The 15,607-nt window shown below is 39.9% G+C and overlaps 1 protein-coding gene across 1 annotated transcript in view; it reads right to left on the reverse strand.

Annotated features, from left to right (window-relative positions):
- The window catches only part of dennd3a (DENN/MADD domain containing 3a), a 68,024-nt gene extending 53,604 nt beyond the window's left edge, over nt 1-14,420 (reverse strand). The window contains exons 1-10 of the mRNA XM_034160797.1: nt 14,272-14,420; nt 10,201-10,293; nt 7,829-7,984; nt 7,569-7,701; nt 1,249-1,364; nt 1,037-1,155; nt 833-944; nt 616-735; nt 422-520; nt 208-327 (exon numbers count right to left, since the gene is read on the reverse strand). Of these exons, the coding sequence (XP_034016688.1) occupies nt 208-327; nt 422-520; nt 616-735; nt 833-944; nt 1,037-1,155; nt 1,249-1,364; nt 7,569-7,701; nt 7,829-7,984; nt 10,201-10,281 (1,056 nt within the window). The 5' untranslated portion in view covers nt 10,282-10,293; nt 14,272-14,420. The remainder of the gene's footprint in view (nt 1-207; nt 328-421; nt 521-615; nt 736-832; nt 945-1,036; nt 1,156-1,248; nt 1,365-7,568; nt 7,702-7,828; nt 7,985-10,200; nt 10,294-14,271) is intronic.
- Between the last annotated feature and the right edge of the window lie 1,187 nt (nt 14,421-15,607).

Raw genomic sequence — 15,607 nt, forward strand, 5'->3', positions numbered from 1 at the left:
TTCTCTCTCTCTCTTTTTAAAATCAATGAACTAACAAAAACACAGGTGATTCTGTGAAAAAAATGTAATGTTTATCTTGTTTAACACAATCAAAAGCTCTTTCAGAGTGTGAACAGGCTTGGACTTCGGTGGCAGAATGATCAAAAGCATTCAGTGACTCAGTCTATAAGTGTCAAAAAACTACAGACAATGAAACTGTGTACTCACAGCCGCGACTTCTTCAAAATGACTGCTGTGACAGCCCATCATGAAGGCAGTGGGAGCCATGAGGAAGTCCAACATTCCGCTGGCTAGGACGGGAACATACGGCTGCTGCCAGGACAGAGGCTGTAGGGAGCAGAGAAAATCTGGAGTCAAACTCTATGCTAACATACAGTAAGTCTATTTGTGCAATTAGCTGCATATGTTTCTCTGTACCCACCTGCAAGTACAGCAGCAAACTCTCTGCTATCAGGGTGAGTCTTGCCCAGTCTGATGAAAACAAAACCAGCCTTTGTTCTTGCAGGAGACAAGACAACACCTACAAGGTAAAGGCCATAAGGTTAATTTATTTTTTTGTATTTGCACAGTAGTATATGCTTGTGAAACACCCTCTCCACGGCAGGTTCCATCTACCTGCAGCAATGTTGCTGGTGTGAAACATAGGAAGGGTAGATGCAGGTCAATATCAACAACAGGCCGGTCCTGATCCTCCCTAGATGGTAGAACCACTTGAATGGGTCGGAGGTTGAACGACTAACACCCGGAAACACAAAAACCCACAAATCTCAACATTTACCAAAGGGGAAAGGTAAGAGAAAATGCAGAGACTGATGGCAAAGTGCTTTCTGACCACATGTAGGTGTCCCGGAGGAGGTAACGGCACCAGTGACAACTTGGCGGAAAACTCCTTGACAGTCTCCTCGATGTCTGCATGTCTGGCAAGTCGTAGCTGGACCAGAAGACTGACAGGAAGGAATTATACAGATAAAGAGGACGAGGAATTAGGCAACATCATACCCACAATCAGCTCTATGTAGTCAGCAGAAATATTTACCATGACAGGCAGTCTTTCAAGGCATTGTAGTAGGGGAACTTAGAGATGATGCACACAGCAAAGGGTGTATAGAGACGGGTTTTTGATGAAGTCCACCGATGGCCATTCTGGATGCCTTCCTGACAGGGTAGACAGCCAATGAGCAACCAACCAACAAACAAAAATGCATTGAACACCACCACAGAAACTCATCAGTGTGTTAGTACAGGTACCTGTACACATCTGTAGTATTGCACTACAACTCCATGGGTCCTGTTTCCAAGCAGGTCAGTAAAAACCAGGAAGTGGTAACAATCCTCTTTCTGCTCCTCCACTAACTGAAGACCACCTAAGCAAATAAAATCAAGACATCTCACAAGTCTGACAGCGATAGATGCAGGAATAGATATCATTCACATGGGGTCGTCATGGTGCTGAAAGCAAGTCAGCATCAGAAATACTGAATTTCTGAAGGCGGTAATAAAGTAAACTTAATGTGCCTCAGTCATTTCAACCCCATACTTCAAATTGGTGCATTTGTTTAAGTTCTCAGCTGGCTAACTGCAGAAGCTGAGGCCAAATAAAGTGCTGAGCCAGACACGGTCAGCTGCCTTAAAAAAAAAAAAAAAAGGAAAGGAAAGGTGAATCGGCTGGATTATATGACAGTCGCAAGATAGGTAAGAACAAAGTGCAAGTCAGTTAAGATTTGACAAGATGAACATCAACACTGTTAATGAGCAAAGAGACAAGTGCAATAATTCAAATTAAGACCGATCTGGAACCTGACTAAGTGTAAACATGAAAAATCTGCAATCCATTATGAGAGCCATAACAAAGTGAGATCAATTTCAATTTATTTTCCTTTATATAGCGCCAAATCACAACAGAGTTGCCTCAAGGCGCTTCACACAGGTAAGGTCTAACCTTACCAACCCCCAGAGCAACAATGGTAAGGAAAAACTCCCTGAGGAAGAAACCTCAAGCAGATCAGACTCAAAGGGGTGACCCTCTGCTTGGGCCATGCTACAAACATAAATTACAGAAACAATTCACAGAACAGTTCACGGACGAATATACAAGAATTGCTGTTGGTGCACAGGACAGGAGGGTCGTCAACACAAATACAACTCCCATCTCTGGATGGCGCTGCACCTTAAACAGAGAAAAAACAGAATCAGGCATCAGAAAGACAAAAAATACTGTATAATTTGCCAGCATTAATCAACAAGACAAACAGAAGAAATACTATGGTGATCGCTGGCCGCGAGCCCTAAGCTTCACTAAAAGACCCAGAATTTAGGTAAAGTTGAGGCCGCGGCCCGCTCCAATTACTAATAACATGGATTAAAAGAGTAAAAAGCGTGAAACAAAACTGTACCAGTATGCTAGCCATATGAAAGGGAAAATAAGTGTGTCTTAAGTCTGGACTTGAAAATCTCCACAGAATCTGACTGTTTTATTGACGCAGGGTGATCATTCCATAGAAGAGGGGCACGATAAGAGAAAGCTCTGTGACGCGCAGACTTCTTATTCACCTTAGGGACACAAAGTAGTCCTGCACCCTGAGAACGTAAAGCCCGGGCCGGTACCTAAGGTTTAATTAGTTCAGCTAGGTAGGGAGGTGCCAGTCCATGAATAATTTTATAGGTTAGTAGCAGAACCTTAAAATCTGATCTCACTGGGATAGGAAGCCAGTGAAGAGACGCCAAAATGGGTGTAATGTGGTTGAACTTTCTGCTTCATGTCAAAAGTCTGGCTGCAGCATTTTGAACCAATTGGAGAGCCCTAATGCTAGACTGCGGTAAACCAAAAAATAGAACATTGCAGTAGTCCAATCTAGAAGAGATGAACGCATGGATCAGGTACTTCAAAAACATTAGTGGCTCTCACTGCGGTATTGTATCACTTCCTGTTCCGGAGCACAGCGGTGTTTTTCTGTATCTGTTAGCTGTTTAATCTGCGCAGTTAGATTGATCTAGTTATCTAGATTACAATTTGTTTCCCAGTGTAATCTTTACGTGCCTTAACTAAAGCACTCCTTCTGCTGAATCACCTCTAAATTATTTACACATTATTCACTTTGCGTGTTTTTAGGAATCCGCTAGCTTAGCGTAGCTACTAGCTCGTAGCCGATTTAGCATGGCGGCTTCTCCTGTCTCTCCCGCACTTTTCTGCTCTGGGTGTGAAATGTTTAGTTATTCCTCGGCCTCCTTTAGCAGTAACGGTACTTGTAATAAGTGTAGCTTATTCGTAGCTTTGGAGGCCAGGCTGGGCGAATTGGAGACTCGGCTCCGCACCGTGGAAGATTCTACAGCTAGCCAGGCCCCTGTAGTCGGTGCGGACCAAGGTAGCTTAGCCGCCGTTAGTTCCCCCCTGGCAGATCCCGAGCAGCCGGGAAAGCAGGCTGACTGGGTGACTGTGAGGAGGAAGCGTAGCCCTAAACAGAAGCCCCATGTACACCGCCAACCCGTTCACATCTCTAACCGTTTTCCCCACTCGACGACACACCCGCCGAGGATCAAACTCTGGTTATTGGCGACTCTGTTTTGAGAAATGTGAAGTTAGCGACACCAGCAACCATAGTCAATTGTCTTCTGGGGGCCAGAGCAGGCGACATTGAAGGAAATTTGAAACTGCTGGCTAAGGCTAAGCGTAAATTTGGTAAGATTGTAATTCACGTCGGCAGTAATGACACCCGGTTACGCCAATCGGAGGTCACTAAAATTAACATTAAATCGGTGTGTAACTTTGCAAAAACAATGTCGGACTCTGTAGTTTTCTCTGGGCCCCTCCCCAATCGGACCGGGAGTGACATGTTTAGCCGCATGTTCTCCTTGAATTGCTGGCTGTCTGAGTGGTGTCCAAAAAATGAGGTGGGTTTCATAGATAATTGGCAAAGCTTCTGGGGAAAACCTGGTCTTGTTAGGAGAGACGGCATCCATCCCACTTTGGATGGAGCAGCTCTCATTTCTAGAAATCTGGCCAATTTTCTTAAATCCTCCAAACCGTGACTATCCAGGGTTGGGACCAGGAAGCAGAGTTGTAGTCTTACACACCTCTCTGCAGCTTCTCTCCCCCTGCCATCCCCTCATTACCCCATCCCCGTAGAGACGGTGCCTGCTCCCAGACTACCAATAACCAGCAAAAATCTATTTAAGCATAAAAATTCAAAAAGAAAAAATAATATAGCACCTTCACTGCACCACAGACTAAAACAGTTAAATGTGGTCTATTAAACATTAGGTCTCTCTCTTCTAAGTCCCTGTTGGTAAATGATATAATAATTGATCAACATATTGATTTATTCTGCCTAACAGAAACCTGGTTACAGCAGGATGAATATGTTAGTTTAAATGAGTCAACACCCCCGAGTCACACTAACTGTCAGAATGCTCGTAGCACGGACCGGGGCGGAGGATTAGCAGCAATCTTCCATTCCAGCTTATTAATTAATCAAAAACCCAGACAGAGCTTTAATTCATTTGAAAGCTTGTCTCTTAGTCTTGTCCATCCAAATTGGAAGTCCCAAAAACCAGTTTTATTTGTTATTATCTATCGTCCACCTGGTCGTTACTGTGAGTTTCTCTGTGAATTTTCAGACCTTTTGTCTGACTTAGTGCTTAGCTCAGATAAGATAATTATAGTGGGCGATTTTAACATCCACACAGATGCTGAGAATGACAGCCTCAACACTGCATTTAATCTATTATTAGACTCTATTGGCTTTGCTCAAAAGTAAATGAGTCCACCCACCACTTTAATCATATCTTAGATCTTGTTCTGACTTATGGTATGGAAATAGAAGACTTAACAGTATTCCCTGAAAACTTCCTTCTGTCTGATCATTTCTTAATAACATTTACATTTACTCTGATGGACTACCCAGCAGTGGGGAATAAGTTTCATTACACTAGAAGTCTTTCAGAAAGCGCTGTAACTAGGTTTAAGGATATGATTCCTTCTTTATGTTCTCTAATGCCATATACCAACACAGTGCAGAGTAGCTACCTAAACTCTGTAAGGGAGATAGAGTATCTCGTCAATAGTTTTACATCCTCATTGAAGACAACTTTGGATGCTGTAGCTCCTCTGAAAAAGAGAGCTTTAAATCAGAAGTGTCTGACTCCGTGGTATAACTCACAAACTCGTAGCTTAAAGCAGATAACCCGTAAGTTGGAGAGGAAATGGCGTCTCACTAATTTAGATGATCTTCACTTAGCCTGGAAAAAAGAGTCTGTTGCTCTATAAAAAAGCCCTCCGTAAAGCTAGGACATCTTTCTACTCATCACTAATTGAAGAAAATAAGAACAACCCCAGGTTTCTTTTCAGCACTGTAGCCAGGCTGACAAAGAGTCAGAGCTCTATTGAGCTGAGTATTCCATTAACTTTAACTAGTAATGACTTCATGACTTTCTTTGCTAACAAAATTTTAACTATTAGAGAAAAAATTACTCATAACCATCCCAAAGACGTATCGTTATCTTTGGCTGCTTTCAGTGATGCCGGTATTTGGTTAGACTCTTTCTCTCCGATTGTTCTGTCTGAGTTATTTTCATTAGTTACTTCATCCAAACCATCAACATGTTTATTAGACCCCATTCCTACCAGGCTGCTCAAGGAAGCCCTACCATTATTTAATGCTTCGATCGTAAATATGATCAATCTATCTTTGTTAGTTGGCTATGTACACAGGCTTTTAAGGTGGCAGTAATTAAACCATTACTTAAAAAGCCATCACTTGACCCAGCTATCTTAGCTAATTATAGGCCAATCTCCAACCTTACTTTTCTCTCAAAAATTCTTGAAAGGGTAGTTGTAAAACAGCTAACTGATCATCTGCAGAGGAATGGTCTATTTGAAGAGTTTCAGTCAGGTTTTAGAATTCATCATAGTACAGAAACAGCATTAGTGAAGGTTACAAATGATCTTCTTATGGCCTCGGACAGTGGACTCATCTCTGTGCTTGTTCTGTTAGACCTCAGTGCTGCTTTTGATACTGTTGACCATAAAATTTTATTACAGAGATTAGAGCATGCATAGGTATTAAAGGCACTGCGCTGCGGTGGTTTGAATCATATTTGTCTAATAGATTACAATTTGTTCATGTAAATGGGGAATCTTCTTCACAGACTAAAGTTAATTATGGAGTTCCACAAGGTTCTGTGCTAGGACCAATTTTATTCACTTTATACATGCTTCCCTTAGGCAGTATTATTAGACGGTATTGCTTAAATTTTCATTGTTACGCAGATGATACCCAGCTTTATCTATCCATGAAGCCAGAGGACACACACCAATTAGCTAAACTGCAGGATTGTCTTACAGACATAAAGACATGGATGACCTCTAATTTCCTGCTTTTAAACTCAGATAAACTGAAGTTATTGTACTTGGCCCCACAAATCTTAGAAACATGGTGTCTAACCAGATCCTTACTCTGGATGGCATTACCCTGACCTCTAGTAATACTGTGAGAAATCTTGGAGTCACTTTTGATCAGGATATGTCATTCAAAGCGCATATTAAACAAATATGTAGGACTGCTTTTTTGCATTTACGCAATATCTCTAAAATCAGAAAGGTCTTGTCTCAGAGTGATGCTGAAAAACTAATTCATGCATTTATTTCCTCTAGGCTGGACTATTGTAATTCATTATTATCAGGTTGTCCTAAAAGTTACCTAAAAAGCCTTCAGTTAATTCAAAATGCTGCAGCTAGAGTACTGACGGGGACTAGAAGGAGAGAGCATATCTCACCCATATTGGCCTCTCTTCATTGGCTTCCTGTTAATTCTAGAATAGAATTTAAAATTCTTCTTCTTACTTATAAGGTTTTGAATAATCAGGTCCCATCTTATCTTAGGGACCTCGTAGTACCATATCACCCCAATAGAGCGCTTCGCTCTCAGACTGCAGGCTTACTTGTAGTTCCTAGGGTTTGTAAGAGTAGAATGGGAGGCAGAGCCTTCAGCTTTCAGGCTCCTCTCCTGTGGAACCAGCTCCCAATTCAGATCAGGGAGACAGACACCCTCTCTACTTTTAAGATTAGGCTTAAAACTTTCCTTTTTGCTAAAGCTTATAGTTAGGGCTGGATCAGGTGACCCTGAACCATCCCTTAGTTATGCTGCTATAGACGTAGACTGCTGGGGGGTTCCCATGATGCACTGTTTCTTTCTCTTTTTGCTCTGTATGCACCACTCCGCATTTAATCATTAGTGATCGATCTCTGCTCCCCTCCACAGCATGTCTTTTTCCTGGTTCTCTCCCTCAGCCCCAACCAGTCCCAGCAGAAGACTGCCCCTCCCTGAGCCTGGTTCTGCTGGAGGTTTCTTCCTGTTAAAAGGGAGTTTTTCCTTCCCACTGTAGCCAAGTGCTTGCTCACAGGGGGTCGTTTTGACCGTTGGGGTTTTACATAATTATTGTATGGCCTTGCCTTACAATATAAAGCGCCTTGGGGCAACTGTTTGTTGTGATTTGGCGCTATATAAAAAAACTGATTGATTGATTGATTGATTGATTGATTGATGAGTTTGCCACAGAACAAACATCTTTACCGGGGAAACACAGGTGTGGTAAAGCAATGAGATCCAGATCCTTTGGAACACTGATATCCTCCGCCACTGAAACAGTTTCTGCATGACTGGCCGATTCTCCATTCGGAAACTCCACACCGCGCTCTCGCCTCTTCTGCAACAAAACAATTGCTTCTATAAACACAGTAAATGGGCCCAATTCATTTTTAAAAAGTGAAAGAACCTTAAAAACAATTAGACCAAACACATTATTTCTGAGGTAGATTTCAAAATATTTATACCTTCTTGATGAAACTTTTTTTCCTCTGGACACGACCAAAAGCTGGACTAATCACGTGGCTGGAGTTGCTCCCCTTGGAAACAAAGGGCGGGGCATGGACCTGCAGTACTTCAGCTTCCAACAGTGGGAGTTCCTTTATTTTACTCTGCTGGTGAAGCTGACAGGCACAGAGAGCCTTTAGCTTTAGTGTTTTGGCAGTGTTAAGCTTCTGTTTCACATTCAACTGCAAGTCCACCTGAACAAGTACAACACTCGGCAAAAGTTGGTGGATTTTCAGAGCTCAGTGGATACCTAACCACCACAGCCATCCGTGTGTTTGGCTCAGGAGTCAGGACAGCCCAGGGTGGGTTCGGCACACCTCAGGAGCAACTTGCAACTCTGGGTGGGCTTTGTGTGCATTCTCTCCTCAGCTCTTGATATCTTGGAGTAATTCTTTCTGTGCTTGGTGTGCAAATTGGACACTGAGGTGCTTTGTGCCTACACAGAGCCCGGGCCAGGTAGGAGTCTGGGCGAGCTCCCAAAATCTTGTTCAAAACCAGCACAAGTTTACATAAGGGGGCATTCTTGTGCCAGTTTGTGTCAAGCAGCATGCTGACCTAAATAAATCTAAATAGATTGTGACACATATGAAAGTATGTATACAGAATTTCTCACCCGCTACTGAAATATAGCAAGGGTTAATTCAATAAGTTTAATGGTCAAAACTGAGACTAGGGGTGTGCGGTATATGTGGTAGACGTATAAATTATATAAATTTGGCCTATGGTAGAGATTTGGACTCGACCAACCAATCACCATAACACTTGTTGATGCAAGCACAGAGACCACAGAGCAGGAGATGGTTAAAAAAGTGCGCAATTCAAGCTCTAAACCAGTTTTTAAATTCTGTTAATAGGCCTACTATAACATGAACTATGATGAATAATTGCCGCAATGTTTTTTTTGTGAATTTTATGGTTATATTTGGTGTGTGTGTATTTGCAGAAAGCCACAGCAAACAGTCTCATTTTCTCATTCAGCTCCCTCTCGGGGCAGGAGACGGAAAGAAAAAAAAAACAAAACAAAACATGCCTTCCCGTTTATCACTGGTGGAAACACACAACCTAAGCCAATCAGGATCACCAACTCATGTGCGATGTCTCTGAGGACTTTCTGGACAAAACACCACCAAAGGCAGACAAAACTAGTACTAACGCTGTCTCCAGCTGGACAGAAGCAGGAATGACAAAGTGTGAGGTCATTCCAGTGTCAAAAATTACATGTCCAAAACAAGTCAGAGAGGTCTTGTTTTGGACAGGAATTGTTTTTTCTGAGTGGCACAAATATAATTTGTGTGGCATCTTATTCAATGTACATAGTTGTACAAAAAACGCCTGAAGCATTTCCTGCATTTTAATGTAAACAGTTGTATATAACTTTTTTTTGCTACATTTGTTCATGTTTTTGAAATTTACAATTTATATTTGCATTCTAAGTTATAAAAATGTTGTTTGTGTTCATTTGCACTATTTTACACCACAGAGTGCTGCGTTTTAACATATGCACAATAAATGTTCTCAAAATGACATATTTGTTTTATTTTTTTTGTTGTTGTTGTTTTTATTTATTTTATTTTTTATCAATTTAGCTTTGCTAAGGGACTATGTAACTCATTCAGAAACACTTTCATTATAATTTTTACACTTAAGTTTGTATCGAGATATACCGTTACTATGAAGGGATTCAATTTATACCACAATATGAATTTTAGGTCATATTGCTTCAAATTCTTTTCAGCAAAAATGTTGAAAAGAATCAAATAGCAGTTTGGGATACCTGAGTAATTCAAGTTCAAAATATCTACTCTTTAACATCAGTGGTTACTGAGACACATTTCATTTGGGTCAAAGGTCATAATCAAAGCTTTCAGTCCTTTTCAGCAAAATGTTCAAATGGATGAAATAACAGTTTGGATTCTCTGAATAATTTAAGACAGAAATTTCTCATCTCTAACATCACTGATTATTGACATACAGCCAAGGGTCTTTTCACTTGGGTCAAATATCAAAACAGGCACTTTTGATCATTAAAAAAAATGTTCAATTGAGAAAAACAGAAACTTAGGAATTGAGGGACTAAGCCTAAAACCTGCTCTCTAACTTTGGTGGAAACTAAGCGACAGGTGACCTCACTGAGGTCAGAGGTGAAACCAGGGCTATAAGGTCACTTTCAGGAGAATACAAAGAAGGACTGGCAGCTTATAACAAGAGGTTAATAATTTTTGTTGGATCATCAGAAACATTATGTTTTAATAGAACCTGAAGTACTTACACAACTCTGTACAATAAGAAGCATGCAGGCTGTAAAGGCTCCGATTAGTTTGCGTCTGTGTACCTGGTATATCTCGCGAAGCTTATCGCTGTTGGCTCCAACCACAACACATGCCTCCAGTAGTCCAGACGGGAGCTCTGCCATTACATAGAAACACTGAAGAAAACACATGCGCAATAGGAGTTTAGGGGAAATGTTACCCTGCGTAAAAGCTACCATCAACCTCTGACATCACAAATCTCCACACCAGCTAAAGGAGGTGAAACATTACATTAAAATAGACACATGTGCCACTGTGTTTCACAAAAGACACAAAAGTGCAAAGTTTAAGCAAAACAAGCATAAGTAATCTTATTTATACTGTATTTTTAGGACTATAAATCGCAACTTCTTTCTGTTTGTGGAACTCACTTTTTAAACACAGTGTTTCCCTGGGGGCATGTTTAACAGACAGGCGCTCAGTGTAGCACGTGCACACCACAGTGTGTGCTGCTACTTAAAATAATGACTTTTCAATTCCAAAAATAAGCAAAATAAACAAACGTGTAATGAACAAAACGTTTGAAGTTATTTAATGCAGTTAAATGCCAGCTCAACACGGCTGGAGAAGCTAACAGTACATTTTTGCAAGAAGCCCTCAACTTGTGGTGTGTGCCAAAAGGACTTTTAAATTCCTAAAATAAGCAAGATGGATGTTATTTGAGGCAAATGAATACAGACTGCTGAATCTGAATCCACAGTATTGGTAACACAACAATAAAAATGTGAGTCCATTTATTACCAGCTCTTTAAATTGAAATTTTTGTGCATTGTTGTAGTAAACTTTTATTATTAGAGTTTCTTTTGTTTCGTGCATTGATTCCTGGGAAAGCCCTATATAAATAGTCATTATTATTAGAACTATGAATAATGAATGTATGATTTTTAAGTATACAAGTTGCACCAGAGTATAAGTCGCAAAACCCAAACTAGTAAACTAAATAAATACATAAATATTGTTGCTCATACTCCAGAAAACATGATATAAAATATAGGGCCACGTGAATAATAATAATAACAATAATAATAAAACAGTAACCTTAAAAAACCTGCATATAGTTCATTACATTTTACACATAAAACAAACTTTATTACTGAATTACTGACACTGTACTTAACTGTATATGAAAATGGGGGGGGGCTAAGATACATGCTCATTGACTTTGAGAGGAACCAACTCATTCTGTTAAACACTATTTAACATGGAGGGATGGTCAGTAGCTTCAGCACATTACTACTCATCTTTTAACGACTAAACTGTAGATGCTAATATTTCAGATTTGTCTATAAATGGACCTGAGATTGTCTGACGCTCTATCCAGGGGGAGTTGTGGAATTGCATCCATGCTACGGTCTCCGGAGAAAAGCAACGGCCTAATGACTGTACAACTATTACTACTGCTAAATTATTAAGCCATGACCAGACAAGACAACAAATCAACAAATAACAGTAAAACTGTTTCAATTTAATGTGACAATCAGTCCATTAATTAATTATTAGATCAAACATGATCCTGAACTACTGTGCCAATTAAATGTTTAAAGTGCTCATAATGTACACAACATAACTTTCTGTGCACTTTTTATTGATACAGTGAAGATTTCCATGTGAACCATCTTTAAATGTTCATAGTTCTATGTCTGGGCATGTAGAAACTCCCCTGCTTTAAGCACCATTTAAGCCTGCAAAGCCTACTTTTGACTTCTGTGACATATAGATAGCCATACATTCATTCATTAATCTTCTATACCCTATTGAAGGGTCACGGAGGAGCTGAAACCTATCAGATGCATTCATTTTCATGAAGACTGTCACCTACAAGACCTGTGAAAAATATCTAATCTTTTCCTGAGTAGTAGTGATTTCATGTCATATCAACTTCTATGACCATTATAACTTTTCCACAGAATTCAATAGAGCAGAAAATTTGGTATGGCAAAAATGATGTCATAGGGACACAACACTGAACGTGGCTTGATCCAAGGAAAGCAATGCAACAGGTCAAAAGCTGCATGTACAAACACACCTCCAAATTTGATCTGTTAGTGGTGTTAGAGGTACAGTCATTAAAGTTGGTGAAAAAAATGACAGGACTGTCAACAGGAAGTGTTTCACAACTCCTTATCCATAGGGTTATAGTGTAGCCAAGAATGTACCCTCCTCAATACTGGGTCTACTGGCCGGAGGGTAACAAACACAATTGCCAGCTGACTGAATCCATTCATCTAATTAATATGAACATCTGAGCGGCATTATTCGCTTCCTTTCCCAACATTGGACAAACTTGTTTCGTTTTCAACTTCAAAGTGTTCTCGTTATACTACTGTGTCACAAACGTGCATTCCTTAGTTAAACCCCTCATTCTGCGAACTCTCTCTGCATGAGGTCACATCTAAACACCACCTCCTCCCAGCCACAAACAAAAAGCAGATGGTGAGACCAAGATGCCAACAGACAAATACAAATATTTTTGAAAACTTAAGTCCACACAGTTTTTAAATTTTAACATTAAAGAACATTTAAAAAATCATGTCAGAAGCACAGGAGGTGACAAACTGTAATTGTGTCATATGATCCTGACCCTGCCAGATAGGTTTTATATATGTATGTTTGACCACATAGCTTTCAAACAGGAAGCCACTTTGATGGAGCAGACAACTATGTCACCAGTTTTTCAACAGATTTGCAGGAACATTGGGCTTCTGTTTTTTTTGTTTGTTTTTAAGAGAGAGACAACTGAAAATACTTTTGTAAGTAGTTTGGTTTCAAAGCTGTAAAAGTAATGTCAGCAATTTCAGGAATTAAATTTGCAATTGCCAAATGAATACTGGTATAACATATGGCCAAAATGCCAAACGTGACTAAACAGACCACAGACTCGCTGTCATTTCATGGAAAAACAATGACTCAAAGCAATTTTTTTTTTCTTTCAGTGCTGTTACAATCCAAAGCTATTCATTTTGGTTTGTACATTGTGAGCTAACAAGGCAGGTTTTTGTTTTTTGGCATACTGTCTATAAATATAACAAACAATGAAGGGCCAAAGACCAGTGGCTGCTCCAGAGGGGTTTTTGTTTTTTGCTTTTTAAGTTGGACTAGATAAGAAGTCATCATTTACAGTCAGGTCCATAAGTAACTGGATACAATTTATTGTAATGATCACTTTTCCATACAGTTTTCTTTAGACAAGTCAGAGGAAGGAAGATGCATGAGCAATTGCAAGTCACTGAATATGCCCTGGACTTCATTTACATCAGTCAATAAGAAATTTAAAAAACAAAACAAAAAACAGTATGGTAAATGCTGGTAGGGTAGGCTGCACTCAAAAAAAGGAGTTACCTGTATTATTCCCCTTCAATCTTAGCCCTAACCCCCTTCTCACTATAGGGGGTCAAGCTCCCCAACCCCCACCAGTTTGTGGTGGAGAATAAAACAGTTTAAATCAGAGTGACTGTGTAAGAAGACCAGTGAGGGAAGCCACCAAGACACCCATGACGAGTCTGAAAGAGTTACAGTCATCTGTGACTGGGCAAACTGTATAATTCAACTTTTGGCTGTTGCATCCGTTACCTTGTTTTCACAGACCAACACACCAAAATCCCAAAAAATCCTAACAATATGGCAAAAAGAAACAGAATCTGTTTTCAAGAATGAAGAGAGAAAAACAAACCAAAACAAAAAAACCTACTTGATTTTCCGCTGCTCAGTTAGTTTTTAGTCTTTTAGTTAGTCTTGCCCTAATAACTTCAATTCAACTTTTTCGGGCTGGACTACAAAAAGTAAGTCCCTTCGACTGCTCCTTGTTTTCACTAGGGGTCGCCACAGCAGAGGTGGATCTGCGTGTAGATTTGGCACTAGTTTTACGCCGGATACCCTTCCTGACGAAATTCCACATTAAATGGAGAAACGTGGCAGGGGTGGAGTTTGAACCGGGAACGGTCCAAACTGAAACACAAGCGCACTGGCTACCACCCCCGACTGGATTACAATCATACAAAAACTGTTAACAGGTTAACATGGCAACACAAAATATCAACCCGTCCAACAAGATTCTTTACATAGCAGAGTTAAAAAACAAACAAACAAACACTAACCTTTATTTCTCGAACATTTCCACCGACGCTCAGTCAACGACAAGGACTCTGACATTAAAGATTCACTTTTATAAGTCAAAAGACTAAATAAGAGATTCGACCTGCTTTGACTCAACACTTCCAAACGATCACATCTGCTGCTCGTTTGAGCGTCAAACTCGGCGCGGTACAAAGCCACCACCACTACTTCCTCTCTAACTTCAAAATAAAAGCTCAAAGCTGAAATTGGGTTTCAGTGTGCAATGACGCCATCTTCTGTATATTTGCTGTAATAATAATAATAATAATAATAATAATAATAATAATAATAATAATAATAATAATAATGAGTTTATTCCAGACTCATGAGTACACAGTTACAGGGTCCTGACCCTGGACCTATATTTTAATCTGGTGTCAAGAATTGCCCATATGATGGGATTCACAAACTTGTCTCAACGCTGCATGAACCAATATACCAAATTCCTGATCACAGACTACACTGTATGTTAAAAACTGTGCAGAGTGCACTTGTACTCTCATATTTGGAGAATCCAATGAATAATGGCGTCTGCCAAGGACGTAATAAAATCACCTGCATTTGTCTGTCTGTCTGTCTGTTAAGGAGGATTACGGTATGTCAAACTACTTCCCGGATTTTGACGAAATTTTCAACACAGATACATTAGGCCATGGACTAAACTTTGGAGGTGATCTGGGTCCAGATCCAGATTCTGGATCAAGTTCCATTTTATATAGGCTTTGAAGGATTACTTCAAAACCACTTCACAGATGATCACCAAATTTGCACCACAGATAGATATTAGGGTCATGAATCTAAACAAGTATAAATTTAAAAAACGAAAATTGTATAGTGCTAGTTTTATGTGTTTTATTGATTTTACATTCACTTTACCAAATTGGCATTTATATAAGTATGATAACATTTTAGACACGTCTTGATGAATTATTACAATGAAATGTGAATTTTAGACCATGAAATCTTGCAAATTTGTGGAAAAACACTTCAACTGATACATTATACATGGTGAATTTTCATACAAACACACACACACACACACACACACGCACACACACACACACACACACACACACACACACACACACACACACACACACACACACACACACACACACACACAGGTAAATGTCTCTAATCATCCAAATCACTGTCAGAAATATCATCCCATGTAGCTATATATTCTGCTTCCTTCTGAACATTCAAACAGATGGCGAAAAGTTAGGCCAAGACACAGAGACTTGGGTGTCTGCTTACGGCCCTCAGAAGCAAGATACGCCACATCTTCTCAAATGGATAAGGCTTTAAGACTCAGAT

This window comes from Thalassophryne amazonica, chromosome 20 (genome assembly GCF_902500255.1).
Source record: "Thalassophryne amazonica chromosome 20, fThaAma1.1, whole genome shotgun sequence".
Taxonomy (NCBI): domain Eukaryota; kingdom Metazoa; phylum Chordata; class Actinopteri; order Batrachoidiformes; family Batrachoididae; genus Thalassophryne; species Thalassophryne amazonica.